At 36.8% G+C, this 18,539-nt stretch overlaps 1 protein-coding gene across 6 annotated transcripts in view; it reads left to right on the top strand.

Moving 5' to 3' along the window:
- GREB1 (growth regulating estrogen receptor binding 1) overlaps positions 1 to 18,539 on the top strand; it is an 86,726-nt gene that overhangs the window by 38,696 nt on the left and 29,491 nt on the right. For all 6 annotated transcript variants that reach the window (XM_068183450.1, XM_068183445.1, XM_068183447.1 and 3 more), the window contains exons 5-18: positions 4,931 to 5,113; positions 5,396 to 5,539; positions 6,822 to 6,947; positions 8,839 to 8,961; positions 9,831 to 9,968; positions 10,155 to 10,340; positions 10,876 to 11,226; positions 11,930 to 12,058; positions 13,578 to 13,703; positions 14,152 to 14,349; positions 14,440 to 14,620; positions 16,138 to 16,330; positions 16,934 to 17,070; positions 18,197 to 18,536. In XM_068183450.1, the coding sequence (XP_068039551.1) occupies positions 4,931 to 5,113; positions 5,396 to 5,539; positions 6,822 to 6,947; positions 8,839 to 8,961; positions 9,831 to 9,968; positions 10,155 to 10,340; positions 10,876 to 11,226; positions 11,930 to 12,058; positions 13,578 to 13,703; positions 14,152 to 14,349; positions 14,440 to 14,620; positions 16,138 to 16,330; positions 16,934 to 17,070; positions 18,197 to 18,536 (2,555 nt within the window). The remainder of the gene's footprint in view (positions 1 to 4,930; positions 5,114 to 5,395; positions 5,540 to 6,821; positions 6,948 to 8,838; positions 8,962 to 9,830; positions 9,969 to 10,154; positions 10,341 to 10,875; positions 11,227 to 11,929; positions 12,059 to 13,577; positions 13,704 to 14,151; positions 14,350 to 14,439; positions 14,621 to 16,137; positions 16,331 to 16,933; positions 17,071 to 18,196; positions 18,537 to 18,539) is intronic.

Below are 18,539 nucleotides of genomic sequence, written 5' to 3'. Positions count from 1 at the left end.
TGTTTGATTCAGATTTTCATATCCCAGTGCAAGTCAAATCAGAGGAAGTAAAATTAGAAGTAGGCATGAGTAGTCTCATGGTTTTGGACACATAGTGGGATAAAAACCAGAGCCATAATTGCTCTAAATAATCTTTTAATGTATCACAGTGATCTCTGTCTGGCAGTAGATTTACATTGAAAACACGACATATGAAGAAGGGAAACGATTTAGTGTCTTGCTTTTCAAGACAGAATAGAAGCCTTATTTTTGGTATTCTGAGTTTAGGCAGTATTCTATCAAACATGTTTGCCTTTTGAAACAGCATGTAAAGTGGTCCCTTCAAGCCTTTGTAAGTTTAGAGGGAAATTGAATTGGATTCATTTTGAATTGAAATTAGCTGTCATGAGTCAGAGTCTATATCCCACACTTTTAGTAAGGCTTCATGGTGATAGAGGCACAGGATTTGTAACCCTTCAGCCTCACTGGGGTTTTTTTTGCCTAATTTCATGCTTTTTCCTCTTAATATACTGTACTTTAGTAAGGCAGCTGTTCCTCAGTACTGTCGACTTTTTTCAAAAGAGTTTATTTAAAGAGAGAAGACACCAATGAGTCACCCAGTAGTTTCTTTTGGTCTGCTGAATGTGTTTGTGAAGCCAGTGGACTGTACAAAAACACCAGAAGAAAGCAGGAAATGTCTCAGTAGTTTCAGGGCCAGATTTTGACTTTAGATCTTGTTCTCATTTGGGGCTGTTGATACTCCTCTGAGGCATGTGCCATTTTATTGATGATCCTTCCAAGTTGTCCCACCATCCAGGCAGATGTGCTTGTGATTTGAAAGTCATTTCTGTTGGAAGTTGTTTTGTTTTTTAGTTTTTACAATTGATGTATTATTCCACAGGAAGAAAACCTCAACAGTTTCTGGAAAAGACTATATTTTTGACAAGGAAAATGTCTTCTGTATCTAGGCTTGTTCCTCTTCTGATTCTGTTAATCATGTTAGATCACAGTTTTAACTGCTTTGCAAAACAGATGCAGGTTTTTGCCTTTAGGAAGCTGTTTCTTGGGTGTTATGCAGTCTAAAGGAATGCCTAGATGGAGGAAGTGATCTGTGATAGTGCAATATTTATTGTTTCCTAACTGAAGCAGCAAACATGTATCACTCCCAAAGGTGGTTTTTTTCTTGTTTTTGTTTTTGTTTTGCCTAGTTCTCCATCTTCAGGGGTGTCTCTCATGATAAACAAAACAGCTACTCACCCATCATTTTCCAAAAGACCAAGCGGCTGCCTACTTTCCTATCAGGGAACAAGAAATCCTTTTTTTTTTTTCCCTTTGGGTCCCTGAGGTCAGAATGACAGAGGAAAAGATTAGTTTGCGTGCATTGTAAGCTCTATGTAAGATGAAAACATTGTAGTATAAAATACTGTGACTGCTTCTTATAAATATGCAGTGATCTGTTAGACTTTTGTAACAGTACTGAGTTTCCTTAACAATGGAGCTCTCTGGCTTGACCATATTGATTTTATTCGTTTTTCAAACTTAAGACTTCAGTCTTCAAATGGAGTGATACTGAGTAGGTGGGAAAACCATGGAGCACTGTCAGTGTTTGAGTGCCTTTTTCTGTGAGTAGAACTGAAAAGAATACTTGTGGTGAAAAGTTGAAAATAAAATCATTCTTTGTTTAAGCAAGCTACAAACTTTCCACCAAAATGTTAATGTTAATTAAAAGCCTGTTACTCATTTAAAAGAGAGACAAGAAGAAAATTTTCTGCCACTTTATGAAAGATTTGACTATGAAATATCAAGTGGATGTCCTTCCATTCTGAATTCCTCTCTTTATCCCTACCACAAGCTCACTGTTGATCCAAAGGAACCATTTTGTCAGTGAGAAGGTAGGTCAGGTTTCATAGCCTTTTGATCCAAGGTCCTTCTTCAGAGCGCAAGGTCCCTGCTGCGGAAGTGCTTTTTAAATTATGGATAATTGATCATTGTGATGTGAGCAAATTCAAGCAAATGCATATGACAAATCACAGATACAATCAAACACCTTCTGATTAAACAAACTTCAGAGGGAAACAGCCTTTAGTCACAACTGAGCTGAGCTCGGTATGAACCAATGACCGAAAGGTGAAAGGCTTTTAGCCCCTAAACTCCAGGCATTGATTTCTAATTCTCTTGTGAAATCAATCCCATGACATAGATATATTGAGTCACCTTATGGCTGACCCAACTCCCCTGACCTTTGTCCTCTCTATAATGTATGGAAGAATATTTAATGCAGCTTGTTTATGAAACAAGCTGTCCCCTCTGTCAGCTGCTGCCTTGGGCCATGGCATTAACAGGACATTCAGAGGAGGATGATGAAATGTTTGGGTTCTCAGTGTTACTCAATCTGCCACATAAAATGCTCTGAGCAGGGGTGGCAGAGCCCTGCAATGAGAAATGACTGAACAGCATTTTATTGCACTGGAACTATAAGAGCATGCTGTGATCTAGCTGTGGTTTCAGGGCTGAGCTGTGTTAATGAAGCAATGGCTGTCACCAGAGAGTGTCAGTCAGAGGGAATGGATGAGAAGGGTGTTGGCAGGAGCTTGCAAGAAAGAATTGAGTCTCACTCAGAGGGGCTGGAGAAACTTGATGTGAAAGATGATAATTTAAGTTAAGGGAAAATTAAAAGATAAACTTATAAAATGTCCTCCAAGGGCTTTTCAAAACAAGTGGGCAATTTAGATCTGTTGAATCCTTACTAGGGCTCACATTATGCTATATAGAGTGTAAACTAATTTTCCAGTAGATGCCACAGAGTTAAGAATAGTTGATTAAGAGAAAAAGTTTTTTTTCAGGTAAAAGTTATTGCTAAATCTGGTTTGGGCAGATGTAATTTACAGAAGTGATCTGAAAATATGAAGTCCAAATGACAAGATTTTGTGTCTGCTGTTCAACTTGGATGGAACAAATACTTCAACATACGGCTTTGTCAAGTTGCTTTGTCATGACACTCCTAGCAAAATGATAAAACCTAAAAAGCGTACTTCTGGAAAAAAAAAGAGGAAATTTGGAAACATATGCACATGGTTTTGTAAGTGGCAGCTAGGCAAAATTACAGTGCTGCTGCTGTGATGCTCTGTGTGCTGCCAAATAGATGGGAAGTTTTTTATTTACTAGCAAAATCATTTTTGATGGTTTCTCAATTGGCATAAAATGCATGCAAACTCTACAGCTTTTGCCACATCCGTTCTGATTTTGTTTCCTTTTGTTGCTTTTATTGCAGCTACTCAAAGCTCTGTGATGTTAGACAGATGCTTTTGTGCTGACTGATATAACACAGAGGATTCTGCAGAGTCATAACTGCATTGTGATTTTATGAGTCACAATGACTTTTATCATCCTACTGACTAGGATCAGAGAGATAATAGGCAGCTTTCAATGGTTGTTAGCCACTTGTTCCCATGGATACCAGACCAATCTCCACATCAACTTTAGTTTTTAATAAATTCTTCTGAACCTTTTGAAAACTAATGAAAGTGCTCAGGTTGAAAACCAAGAAACAGGTGCTCATGGAAAATTATGTTTCAGTGCTTGTACTTTACAGAAGGAAAAAAGTATTGACTTAATTTGTTTGAGATATGTGATTGAAATAATTTCATAAATATATCTTCATTTAATTTAGCATATTATTGATTCTTTATTCCAGTTTTTTCTTCTCAGTGGTATTGTCCACCATATGTGTAATGCATTTCCTTTATTTTTACCATGTTTCAATTCACTGAATAGACCCTTTCCATTGAAATTCCTGTTACTACACATAAAAATGCACATTACATATGATTAAAATAAAAGAAAAGGTCATACTTCAGGTCATGTGTAGGGAACAGAGAGAAAATTTCCTTGGGGAAGATTATATTTTAATTAGGATAATAATAATAATAGTAATAGTAATAATAATAATAATAATAATAATAATAATAATAGGTATTGTTATTGTTATTATTTTCAGATAGTTGCATTAGTCTGATGAAGATGAAAATGTCTTAGGAAATACTTTGTAAAATGGACAAAAGAAAGAAGACTCTTAAGGCAGCTGTGTGAGCAGTGCCCTTTATTTACGATGCTAATGACATCAGCACCACGAGCCCCTTGTTGAGGCTCAAGCTGTGGATCTCAGAAGGAGAGGAAATGGCAATATCCCTGGAAATGCCCCATCAAGCCTGAGTACAAAAAGCTTTATGGGGAAGAACTGTGTCTCTGTTGTGTCTATAAAGTTGCAGACACTTTGTTCCTGTAATCATAAATAGTTTCAACTGCTGTGAAGTGCTGACACAGTCCAGCCATAATTTGACAAAGCTATTTTAAATTAATAGCCCAGGAATGCTTTAGTATTTTCTCCTCTCTAAAATAGCATCTGTAGTAAGAACTTGGTACTTAAATATGCTTAAATCTATCTAAATATAGTAGGTTAAATATACTTAATTTCTTGAGACTTAATTGCATGTTTCACTGAATTCAGTGAAATGAAATTCAGTGAAATTGAATGATATGTCAATGAAAACCGAAAGAGAAGTGAAGCATGTACGTGCTGTAGTGCTGGATTGGGCTAGGGTTAAGCAATTGACTCAGTGCTCTTCAGTCAGAAACTTTTCACATGTAGGTAATAAATAGGTATTGTGATATTTTTCTATGGGACAAAATGAAAAATATGGTCCATTTTATTTGTTTTTTAAACGTGGGGCTGTGTTTTTGCAGTCTGTTATCTGAAGTGCAATATACTTTCTGTACAAAGTGCAAATATTTTTTTTGATGAAAACGATAATAAAAAATTCACTCTGTGAAAAAAACCAACCAAAAACCCCAAACCTAAATACAGCCTTTCCTCTGGAAAGAGTCATGTTGTGATGTTATTAATAGTGACCCACCAAACTCATTGGTTTATGTGTATTGTTTATTTTATCAGGCTTCTCTGGCAATTGTGTTGGCTGTGGCAAGAAGGGTTTCTGCTACTTTACAGAATTCTCAAATCACATTAATCTTAAACTGACCACTCAGCCCAAGAAACAGAAACACTTAAAGTATTATCTGGTCAGGAATGCACAGGGAGCTCTGACCAAAGGATCTGTAATCTGCTGGAAAGGGGCAGGTAAGATAATGAAGCTGTCTTCCTCGAGCTCTGGTTCTCATCATCCAAGCTTAGCTATCACGGGGTCTGGCGTCTGTGTAAAGCCAAAGAGAGATCATTTGAAAGACTCTCTAAAGCCAGGTGACTGCTAGAGCAGCTGTAAAAGCCATTGTCTGACCTAATATGAGCCTGGCATGGCTGAAGACATCGGTTCCTTCATTCCAGGTGCTGTAGCCTCTAAGCAATTCATGTGTGAAATTATCAGAAAGATAAAGTTCTTTTTTTTTTTTTTTTTTTGTTAAGAGTTCAGAGGCCGGCAGTCCTCAACCAGTACCTGCTCAAGCACCTTGTTCCAATTGCCAGAAAGCTCAGGCCTCTCAGGAAGCACCTCCAGTGAGCCTCTCCCACCTGCAAATCCCAGTGCTCCAGCTGGGACTCAGCAAACAGGTACCTCTTGGAAGGAAAATATGCTGGGGTTCCACTTCCACTTAACTTGTCTGTGCTTGTGTATTTGGGTGTACTTGTGTGAAAGCAAAGACAAACAAGTAAGCACATTGCCTAATAAAACAAGTTTAATAGAATTAGAGATATATTACAAAGAAAGAAAGCAATTTTACTTTGAAGGCTTCTTGCTGTCTATTTTCTTACATCAGGTTTATGTATAAAAGGTTAGCAAATAGTAAATAGTGTTCTGCAGCTTGCTCACAGTTGAACCAAATCAAAATGTTTTAAAAAGCCCTTATTTCTGACGTGCTTTTCCAGTTGTCACTTGTTTGGACACAGATGACAACTGTTACAGGATCCAGTGTAATTTTAGCTTTTTTTGTCTGATCCAGTCTATTTTTTGCTATGATCAGAATCCTTTTCAAAACAGACATTATATGGGCATCAGCTTAAAAGCTTGTGAATTTTTTCTTCTGCTGAGAAAAGTGACTTTAATATTAAAAAACAAACTAATGATCAGTATCTGTAGCTTTCTTTGTATTAAAAATTCTTTTTGCGACCTTTGCTTTTCCATTAACTAGACATAAATGAAAGGTGATAGATGACAGAGGCAAGAGTGATCTCTCTGAGCTTCTTCATGATGAAAACAGCTCTTCAGTGTCTTGTGATTATTACAGGTTTTTCCTGGGTTTTTACACAGGGGAGCTGAAGCACATCTGTGGTGGTTATATTCTATATATTCTCTGTGTGAGATAGAAGAAGCCTGTTAAATAGTCGTGGTCTGGAATACTGGTGCCCTTCCAGAACAAATCATCAATCTCTTTATGATAACAGATTGCCTTTTTTTTTCTCAGATGTTACAAAAATGCTGCATTAATTACAAAAATATAAGACTTGAGAGCACCTCCTTTTTTTTTTTTTTTTCAATGCAGCATAGTACAAAAAATCTTAGAGAAAGATTGGGATGGAGGCTTAGTAAATTTTAAACATCTCTCTTTTGCTTGGTTCTTGAGTAAACTTTATGTAAGAGCCAGCAAAGAAGCTACAGCTTCTGACATACACATTTAATTATTTAATTGAAGAATCAGATTTTGCCCAGGCATTTAATTGGGAGTAGGAGGTCACAAGTGGATTGTTTCATTCAGCATTGTATTCACTCTGGAGCAGATCCCGATGGCTCTATTAGAGTAAATGATGAAATGATTGGTTTGTTTTATCAACTGAGGATTTTGACCTAGAAATGTTTAATGTGAATATTTTGGTTTTTTTTTTTTTTTTTTGTCAGCTGCAGCCGTAGATCACACCCCTTCAACAGCTTCATTCAGCTCAGCAGTTTATAATGGCAAGGAATCACCTAAAAAACAGCTGATGAAAAATAACCTGTCTGCTCTGACAAGACCTTCAGTGTTAGGTATTTCTATGGATTTGTTGTTTAATAAACCTAAACTCTATGTGTGTAAAAGAAGCATTGAACAAATTATATCATGACTGTAATTTCCTGAATTAATAGAAATTACCATTCCCTTCCAAGTCCTTTCTGACCACAATACCGTTTTCTGTATTAATTTCCGGGAAAAACAATTCTTTATATGTTTTCAGCCACAGTTTTGTTACAGTTCATAATATTAACTGGACTTTTTCCTCATATTTACAGTTCATTAATCTAATAGAGACATAGACCAGATTCTGAATCCATGTTCTTAAAGAATGTGTCGCTTTGCATCAATTTCACCAACAGATTTTGTGAAGGGAATTAAGAAATATTTATAAGTAATCACTCATAGGATGATTCCTATTGCAGTTCCTATTGAACTGTTGCAGTTCACCTTGGGGTGGAGAGCTAGACTTTGGCAACCAGCTCCAAATTCAATAAACTGTTCTCACTGTAGCATTATTTTCATGATTTTTGTTAATTGTTTTCTGTCACAAACTGTGTCACTGGCTTGTTTAAGAAAGAAAATTAGTTTTCACTATGGCAAGAAACAAACTGTAGCTCTATTTTAGGGTAAGTCTTCCCAAGTTTCACTGCTGGCATCACAGACAAATTCTTCTTCTCTGCCCATTCAGGCTCTTAATCTTTTTTTCATGAAGCATCCTGTTACTGCGAATTCATTTCAGAAGGATTATTTCACATATCAACATATCTGCACGAAAGAGCACAGCATTATCAAATAAAAAATCCTTTTATTGCTCTAAGTGTCTTGTGACTTAGTCCCAGCGCAGTGCCAGGAAACCAAGTGAAAGGATGAGCAGCACAAATGGCCAAAGGCTGCCCTCGCGTGGTAAAAGTGTAAGGGACAAAGTCACTGGGAATCTGTGTGTGAGGGTCTGCAGGAGAACAATCTTCTTCAGGACCTGAAGACCTCGGGTTTATCTTTAATTTTAATAATTTTTTCAAAATTCAACCCACACTTTTTATATGAAATTCTTATGTTGCCTCGCATTTTATGTGGGACTAACTATCCTGCCAGGAGATGTAGCCTTGGCAGGGTAAAGCAGTGTTATGACCTCGGTGTAGTCATGTCCAGAAACAGAAATAGCTCAATCCTGCAAGTTTCTGAGCAATTCCTGGGGGACCATTGACTCGCAATAATTGGAAATATTAGTGGAAGCTCATCATTCTAGGAGTTTGCAGGAATGCACAAGGAGACTCAAGAAAATGATGAAAGAAAATTAAAGAAAGTAGTCATCAAGATCTCCTAGAGAAACTGTGAGAAAATAGTTTTTGTGAAAAAAAAAAGAAGCTATACATTGGTAGGAGGATGGTGTAGAGGTAGTTTGATAGGAGTTAATATGGAATAACATAAAACCAAAGACGGAATCAGCAAGAAGTGGCAAAAATACGGTAAATGGGGAAATTGTTGAAAAGAACTCAGATGTTTATTACTATTACTCTGAAACCTTTGGGAATATCATTTTTCAATAAATTACATGTAACACTGTATCATGTGTTCAGAAATAAAAGGAGCAAATTGCCCACAGTCTTGACTTCAAAATATTAATATTTTTAAGGATTCTTAGTATGTCTCTTACTGTACTTATACTGTATTTTTCTTGTTAGACGGAAAGCATTGGTGTAAGATAAGGAAAATCTGGATAATTAGGAGTTCTCTGCACCAGAAATTTCCAAGAAATTTAGGCAGGACACAACAAAGTAAAATAAACGACAAAATAATTGTATTCATAGACTTGACTTTTTCTACTACCATACTCGTTGAATACATTCAGTCTATTAAAACATACTGAATTACCATGCACAAACCTGTATACATTTTATTCTAATATTTCTCTGAAACTTTTAGGCACGTTAACAAATTCAGGGCCTCCAAAAAAGCGTCATAAAGGTTGGTCACCAGAATCTCCATCATCCTCTGAAACTTGGAACTTGCAGCTCAATCCACAGGCTTCAAACAGAATTAAAAATGGTAAGCTATACTCAAAGTAATGATTTTGTTTCATTATTCAGAAAATAATGGGGGGGAAGGGGCATTGTTTTAAAGACATATGCAGATTCATATGACAGATTTCTCTGTGCTCACCTAGATGCTTTATTTCCACTGATTTGTTTTTGAGGCTCTGAGCCTAATTCTCCTTAGATTCCAGACACCGAGTCATTAACAAATCCCAGCAGATGCCTGGGTCCATTTTATATGCCAAAACACCTTTAGAATATTAAAATTAGTATAATAACTCAGGTCCATAATAGCAGTACCGTTCAGTGTTTCAATTATTTTGTCATAATATTCTTGGTACTTGGATTTTATAGTCTAGATACAGACAAGAGTGACATGCAGTGAAATAGACCCAGTTTCCCCAAAATGTTTTTTAATGTACTATTTTTTATATTAAAATTACCATAAAGAAGTTATGCCTGAGCAAACACTGAATCTTATTTTTTTTCTTTCTTCTTAGAGCAATAAAACCTGTTTAGAATGAGTAAAACTAAATATATCACACAGAACTCACAAATCATAACTGCACATGTAATCACAACTACACAGTATCACACAAGTCTCTCTATTTATGCATTCATACGTGGAACTGTTTATTTATAAACATTTCAAAATCTTTACATGCATATGTGATGTCCAATGTTGCAGTGACATAATTAGTCCTCCAAGACACTTAGAATAATAGTGTGGGTTGTAGTAACAGGTCATGAGCTGTTTGATGGAGCCACAAAAAGTAGTTAATACTGATAGCAAATGTGGCTATGAGATGATGCTGAACTTACTTCTCTCTGAGGAGATCATTACCAGACCTAACACCAGTAATAATATGTCTAAAATCTCAGATGGAGGAAGCCTGTCATCTTTACCACATTCTGCTTTGGTGGGACCAGCCTCCTCTCCAATGGTGGGCTCAGGAGAACCAGTCTCAGTTCCTGACAATTTGCTGAAAATCTGTAAAGCAAAACCAGTTATTTTTAAAGGTAAACCCCCCCAACCCCACAACAAGGCCTCTTTTTTTTTTTTTTTTGCACGAGATGTAAAGATATATCCCACTCCTAAACACTTCTAACACTATCCATTTTAAGAGGCTGACTGTTAAAATTCTTTAATGCACATATGAAAAGTGACAAAATTAATGTATGTACATAAATGTATGTATTTTGTAGGTCATGGAAACTTCCCATATCTCTGTGGGAACATTAATGATGTGATAGTGAGTCCTTTGTTGTACACCTGTTACAGAAATTCACAGTCTTTATCTAGAGCATACGAACAATACGGTGCATCCACAATACAGCCTATTTCTGAGGAAATGCAGCTGTTACTGACTGTCTACTACCTTGTTCAACTAGGTAAGGTTGTTCTACATCCAGATAGACTACACTGAATGTATTACATGCAGGCAATTGAGAAGGGGAATATTAGGGCAGGACAGTACTAAATCTGAGTCTTTGATAATGTGATATTAAACTATTTCATTTATGGTTATGGAACAAAGTGAAGTAACTATGTCTTGAAGGCCAGACAGATTGAATTATAAACATGCAAAGTTTATTTCCTGCTATCATCTAGGACCTCAGCAATGAAAATTAAAGGAAAAGAGCCATAATTCACTGTTCTTGCAGACAATCTGTGGCTTAGAAGTATGGTGAGACAGGCAGCACTCAACCTCTTAAATATTTCTAATTACTGGTACTCAGGTTCAAATTAGGGCAGCTTTATCTGAGTATCACAAAGGCATTTCAAAATGAAAAATTTGCTTTTCATCTACTAAAGGTAGCAGAGTCATGCATGCAGAAATCTGAAACATGTTTTAAAAAAAATAAGTTTACAACTCAACAGTTTTGATTAATTGTTTCATAATGTTTCCCTCTTCTTTTTTTTAAGCTGCAGACCAGGTCCCTTTGATTGAGGATTTGGAGCAAATATTCATGCGCTCCTGGCGGGAATCCCACCTGTCTGAAATCCGTCAGTACCAGCAGGCTGTTCCCCAGGCCTTCCCCCAGGTGCCCAGCCAGATCACGCCGGTGACTTCAGCCCAGCTGCCCTGGCTGGCAGGGCTGGCAGCCAGCTCCTGTAATGACAGTGTCCATATCATTGAGTGCAGCTACTCCCTGGCAGAAGGGCTTTCAGAAATGTTTAAGCTACTCATTGAAGGAAAATTAATGAAGACCAACTATGTGGTGATCATATGTGCCAGTAGAAACCGAGCCATTGACTCCTGCATTGTGATAACAGGTAATATCCCAAGGATGTATCTCCTTGCAGACCAGAGTAATTCACTGCTGTGAGGGGTTTGGTTGGAGTTCCAGTAAGTTGCCTCACAAAGCAGAGCTTTGGCCAACCAGTAATGGGCTTTGATGAAGCCAAGATGACACCGCACAGTTGGGTCTCTCCCCAGCAAACCATCTTGTGCCTGTGTTGCCCATTTTCTTACCAAAACATCTCAGCCAACAAGGCTACAAACAAGAAATAGTTACAGCACACACAGTGCATAAAGCTCTCCTGCTCTGTGCAACTGGAATTTACTGCAGAGAACCTTTCCTTAGCTTCTAAAAGATAGTCTTTCAATGTCATTCCTTTAACAACCTGCTCACGATTAAATAAATTATCTGAAAGGCCATTAAAAGATTCATTGTGATTGTAAGATAATTGGCAATTCCTTTCATTATTATATGGTCTTTTTATATGCTGTATCGATAAATACTTTCCAAGCTGGGAATGAAATACAAAGAATTGTAAAACATTAATCTATTTTACATGTGTCTGGTGCATGTATATGTTGGAGACATAAAAGAATCATCTCTGCCATTTTTGTATGTGTGATATTCATTTAGTTGTAGAGTATTCTTATTATGACTTTGAACATTCTTATCTTTTGTTTGAAGTGTTTTTGAAATTCTTTTTTTTTTTTTTTTTTTTTTTTTTTTTTGTCTTTTAGGAAAGTATCAGGCAAGAATTCTGTCTGAGAGCATGCTCAGTCCTTCAGACTACCAAAAAGAAGTTAACTATCAGCTGGTCACAGGGAAGGTAGAAACTCTGGGGTCCTTCTTTAGCACACTCTGCCCAGGTACCTAACAAATTGCAAAGAGGCATGTTTCCAAATCCCTGAAACTTTTAAGTCTGAGAAAACATCTGAGCTCATTTCCTTACCAGAAGCAAGACACTATTAGAAATACATGAAAAATGCAGGACAAAGTTGTCAAAGTACAGTTGAATTGAAATTGCTCTTAAAAGCGTCAGTTTCTAAAATCCATTGGTTTCATAAAAATAGGCCAGCAAACAGCTGAGCATATTCTTAGCTATGCAAATCCATCCTTGCATTATATATGTCCATATGCATATGAATGTATAAATTCTTTTGCCCTAAGCATTTAGAACAGAATAGATCAGAGCTATTTTATGAAAGGTGGGTTTTGCCCCTTCAACTTACCATACTTTGAACTTGATTGTGATGCCTGGGACAGAGAGGAAAATTGCAGAGAGTCTGGATAATTTTTTAAGTGAGTGTACTGAAAATTACAATAGGCAGGATTATCTGGGGATAGATCAAGCTGTGTGGAAAGTTAAACCATATCTCACAACTAGGGCAAATGCAGCATATTTGACAGGATTAATGGGATGTCACTGTCTTCTTTGCCATTCACATCATGTTGATAAATAGATCACAAGAACCCTTCTGAATGTGTTATGGTATTTTGAGTGGTCACTTAAGGGAATCTCATTTTCCTTAAATCATCTTGTAGTTATGTATTGTTTATCTTAGTATCTTCAACGTATGGTTCTCAAAATCAGAGAACCATAGAGTCACAAAGAATCATAGACTTCTCTGCTGTTGCTATTGTTTGAGCAGAACAAGTAAATGAGCATGCTAAAAATAGTTGCCACCTATATTCATTGGACTGCACTTCACAGGACAGGCCCTGCCTTTCTGAGCTCACTGCAGACATGTTCAAACATCTTATCAACTGCTGAGAAAATACTCATGCCTGGGTTAGGCATATTATACTCTCTGCATAGCTTTCATCTGTAAGTAGGGCCCCCTGCTCTATAGAAATGGGTATGTTTGAAGATATGCAATACTTGAATAAAATACACCTTGCTTGCTTCAGCATTGACTCATGTTTTTCTTTTGGTTGTATAAGAAATTATTTTTCTTTCTGTTTTTGAAAAATCATAGAGTTTTAAAAATGTTTATCAGATTTTTTTCAACTTTTTTGTAATCCTTTTTAATGAACAGTATGGATCCATGGTCTGAACATAAGCTAAGCCAGTTTCATGTCATTGTTGATGCTGGTTTGCATCAAGGCCTTAAGGTTAGTTTTCTACCACATTCCATAAATGTCCTAGCTGATCTGCAGAGATGGTTTGCCATTCTCCGGTCTGGTTTTCATTATACTAGTGATACTCTGTAAAAAGAGATGCAACAGAAAATAACAAGAGGGTTCCTGTATAAAACAGCCAATAAACCAAGGGCAGGATAGCTAGCAAATATATATAAAGTTTTTAAGATCTACAAGACAAAATCAATATGAAATGCAGCTCTTATTAAGATGGATGTTTATTCCACTGTCCCTTCCATTTGACAGAGGGTGACATTGATCTTTTGCTGGAAAAATTTTATCAGGAAAACCAAGGACACATCTCTTCATCACTTTCTGCTTCAGTGAATAAACCAACAGCAGTGAATGGAGCTGGAACAGCTGTGTGTACAAGTAAGTAAGGAGGATGTTCTAAAGAGGTAACAGAGTAGGGCACTGTACACCAAGTTCTGGGTGCACAGTTAGATCCCTCAGGGCAGAGCTTAGAAGGCAAAGGTCCTGAGGCAAACAGCAACTCATGTCTTGGAATATTCAGATTTACACTGATGGATGTTCTGCTTCATTCCACTGGGAATTAGAGTGTTTGAAGCTGTAAGTTGTACTTCTGTGGTAGCAGAACGCTATTGTTCAAATTCCCTTTCAGGTCTTCCACTTACAGGACCAGTAAGTCCAAATGCAGAAAGATTTCTTTGCATATTCTGTATGGATTTTCATAAATGAACTCCTGTAAATAAGCAAAATACCTTAAAGAGTAGATCAGTTATTCTTTGCCAGACTCTTAACATTTTGCATTAGATTAGACTTTGGGCATATATCTAAACAGAATTTTGCCTTTTTCCAGGTTATGAGATTGAACGACATCAAGTTCGTCCATTCCAGCTAGCAGTGGCTCAGAAATTGCTGTCTCATATTTGCTCAATTGCTGACTCCAGCACTCAAAATCTTGATTTGGGTTCCTTCGAGAAAATTGATTTCTTGATTTGTGTTCCACCCTCCGAAGTGACTTATCAACAGACTTTGTTTCATCTCTGGCATTCAGGTGCTCATTAGTTAGCTTTACTTTAGATTTACACAACATTTTTAGATGTATTCATATCCAGAAATACTGATACTTGTTCTGTTCTTTTAGGTATATTATTAGAACTTGGATTAGAAAAGGAACATCTTACAAAACAGAGAGTGGAACAGTATGTTATGAAACTAGATGCGGAAGCCCAAATTAAATTCAAAATATTTTTACAAAACTCTATTCAGAATCCACACACGCTGTTTGTCCTAATCCATGATCATGCACACTGGGATCTAATGAGGTAAGAAAACTGTAACTTGTTTTTAGAGAAATAATTATTACCTGCATTTTCTCTCAAGATTAGTTTTCAGATTTATCCCTTCCTTCATCTTTGTTTGCATCTTTCTGCTAACTCTGTCTCCCTATGCATTGAATAAACATATTTTAAGGTCCTTCATGATTTATTCTTACTGTGCTTATTATATTATGCCTCAGTGGAACATTTCAGCTTTTTTTGCTCCCCATTCTTACCTACTTTCAGTCACAGCTATTGTTTATTTGGCTGTTTGTCCTTTGTTCAGGGGAGAGTTTCCTATAAAAGTATACAGAGCTCCTCATCCTCTTTTATTGTCCTCTAGGCTGTAAAATTTGCAAAACCTCAGCCAAGTGAGTAGACAACTAATGAGCCAACACTGCTGCCTATATTTTAACTGATTGGAAATTTTCCAGTTCTTTTCTATCCAAAATCACTGACTTGTAAGAATTGAAAGCTTCTGTGGATTCATAGTGATGCCAGGTAGAGTTCTGAGGGAAAGAGAGAAGTTTCTGTCCAGTGTTCCCCATCAGCTCACTCATGTAACTCATTGCTTCCCTACAGAGCTCTGTTTCCATAGATTCTCAACAACCTGCCTGCTGCTTTTGCTGTCTGGTTCTGAGGCTCTTGGGAAGGTTGGAAAACATTCTGAATTCCAGAAACACCAACATATTCCAACTTTGGGATCATGGTAGTGTTTCTGAAACCAAAGACTGGAATCTTGCTTGTGAATGAAGTGAGGCCTTGTCTTTTACACTGGTTAACAATGATGACCTTTAATGAAGCTGCACCTGAGGGTTTCCTGTTCAGTTCCTGTGTCTTAGGAACTTACATGGAATTTTACAGGTGTCCTAGCCTTTGAGGCATTTATTCATATAACATCCTTGAGTAGCAGGGAAGTACCTATGTTGCTGCTTAACTCTGTCTTATATCTAATAAAGACACGTGGTCAGGTAAATGCCAAAAAATAAATAGCATGAATTTGGACAGAAATTTTGCACCAGAGCGAGGAATTGACTCTCAGTATTCTGTGATACTGTGATTTGCTCTAAGAATAACTTAGGGCAAACTTAGAGCAAAAATATTCTTTGCTTTTTCTCTCTTTTTCTATCATACTGACTTACCATCTGTACTTTTCTATCTTGATTTTTGTAGGTTAGAATTATCCTTTGTTAAGGGCAGCACTAACAATCTGACCAAAGTTACTACAGGACTATGTATCTCTTGGTAACTTCTGCATTAGCTTCCTTTCCTACTTTATCTCTCATATTCTGGTAGCTGCAAGGGATTGGTAATTTGCTTGTTAGAGAGCTTATCAGACTCAAAGAAATTTTTACTTGCAGTGAAATAATTTGCATTTTCTTCTGTGCAACAATTTCAGGGTAAAAGAAGAGTCCTAAATTCCTTTAACTTCAATTTCACATCCAGGTTTAAGCTATTCCACCAACACAAATATTCCCTTTTGCTGATCACTTTGTAGAGTTCTGGATTTGTTTTTTTTGCAGTGCTATGCATAGCCTTTATCCTCAGACAGAGCTGTCAACAGGACTTGTTGATAGACTGTTGAACTGCAGGGAGGTGAAAGAGGCACCAAATATTGTGACCCTCCATGTGACTTCCTTCCCCTATGCGCTGCAGACACAGCATACTCATATCAGCCCTTACAATGAGATCCACTGGCCTTCTTCATACAGCAATGTAAGATGGATGCTTTGAGGTGCTTTTCTGAGCTTTTCATAAATTATTTTCCATTTATGTACTTGATAAAACAGTGAAGCCCCATGATTTTTGTAAGCAAGAGTGAAGTTTGAATGATATCTTGTTCAGTCTGTGGCAAGTTCATTTTTTCTTTTCTTATCCTTTCTAGCTTTCTTTTTTATTATTCCTTTTATATCTTCCATAAACCTTAGTAGTTCTGCTAAAACCTTTTGAGCTACATAAATGGAGATAATTTTCAGTTCTGTCTCCAGTGCATTACTGCATAAATATATGTACTGCATAAATATATGTATAACATCCATAGATTTTCTTCATATATGTGCATGTTTATTCCATATAGCTGGTTTGTCTGTGTGTATGGATATGTGGGGAGAGAGAAAGAAATGGGGAAAAATTGGGTCAAATTTTCATTCTCTCAAAATAACTAATTCTGTTTCTTTCTCTTGTTCTATTATGTCTGAGTAGATGTATGTTTATTAGAGAATGTGATTGTAAGTATATCAAGATACCAATGGTTAATCACTCGCAAATTAATTATTGATAGACTTTATCCTTATATTTTTATTGCTTCATTTGCTTTAGGGTGTAGATTTATACCATGAAAACAAGAAATACTTTGGGCTGTCAGAATTCATTGAGTCCACCCTCTCTGGACATAGTATTCCACTGCTTCGGTACGACAGCTCTTTTGAAGCAATGGTCATGGCTTTGGGAAAGAGGTATGGGGCCCTCCTTTGTTTAATATGGGAAACTTAGGAAGTCCTTTTTAGGGCCTTGAGTTATTAGCTAGAAGACCATTTTATTTATTTATTTATTTTACTTCTCACTGTCTTACACATAATTTACATATGCAAGGCATTTCAGCTGTTCTTATTTTCTCTTATGTATTTAGTATATACTGGGCCTGCAGTGTCATCAGTCAAGGCTGTCTCTTACTATGGGTATGCACACTGCTTAGCCCAATTTACAGTGTGTTCTTGCTGTGTCCTGTAATTACCTTTATATTATAATAATCTAACATTGTATCACCATGTAATTTTAAATGTGTTATTACTTTTGTCCAATATTATCGCTTGCTGACTCTAGCTGATTTTGCTTTTGAGTACACTGCCCTTTCAACACAAAGAGAAGTTAGATATAGCACTGTGGTAGGTACACATAAATCAGAAATAAAAATTTCAGAGCAAGCCATAGTCATTTTTCTGAGCAAGCCATAAGTAAGCACTCTTTTTACTGTGTACCTGGGTTTCATTTCTGTAAAAATCAGAACACAGGAAGCTATTGGATATCCATGGATCACCTTTCCATAAACTGGGGATTGAGACAGGGTGTAGCTGGCTTTGGGAAGTTGGAGTGCTCATTGGTTGCTGCCTCCATATTCAGTCCTCTTGAGCACAAGAGTAAGTTGGTTCAGGCTTCAGTAAGAAAACAAGAGAAACACCCAATCTCTCTCTGCCCCTTAAGAATGGCACACAATGAAAAATACTATTGTACAATATACTTATTGATAAGATAATATAATTTTGATTGATGCTATTACTGAGTGCCTCAGCTAATATTCTGTGATAAATTTTGTAACAGCAGTAAGGTATGGATAAACTAAAGTGATGTAACCTTACTAGACTACTTGCTTAGTAAATCTTTATGAAGAGAAATTAAGAGACATCAGTTCTGATTGTGAAATGATGCCTTACAAATACTGTACAACTGCAACTGATGAGATTTTGTTGTATAATAGATATGAAGGATACATTACAGGAGAACATCCTGAGTTTACTGTATTTTGTAAAAAAATAGCTTTTTCACGTCACCCTTTAATACTTTTTAATTCATAATTTATTCCAGGTTCCCCAGATTACACAGTGCAGTGATAAGGACTTTTGTCCTCATCCAACACTATTCTGCAGCTATGATGGCAGTGTGTGGTCTTTCTCAGATGAAGAATTACACCTCAGTTGAAACTCTGGAAATCACCCAAAATCTAATAAACTCTTCAAGACAATGTCCCAGTGGCCATGGCCTCATGGTAGTGTTGAGAATTCCATGTATCCCTCTGGCTGCAGTGGCATATGAACGTCTGTATAATGTAAGGGAAAGACTCGCCCTTGAAGATAACTTTGAAATAATCTTGGGAAATCCTAATTCTGGAATCACAATCGGGAAGCACTTTGTGGAACAATTAAAGGTA

This window comes from Anomalospiza imberbis, chromosome 3 (genome assembly GCF_031753505.1).
Source record: "Anomalospiza imberbis isolate Cuckoo-Finch-1a 21T00152 chromosome 3, ASM3175350v1, whole genome shotgun sequence".
In the NCBI taxonomy this organism is placed as follows: domain Eukaryota; kingdom Metazoa; phylum Chordata; class Aves; order Passeriformes; family Viduidae; genus Anomalospiza; species Anomalospiza imberbis.
This window is presented reverse-complemented; position numbering and strand designations above follow the sequence as displayed.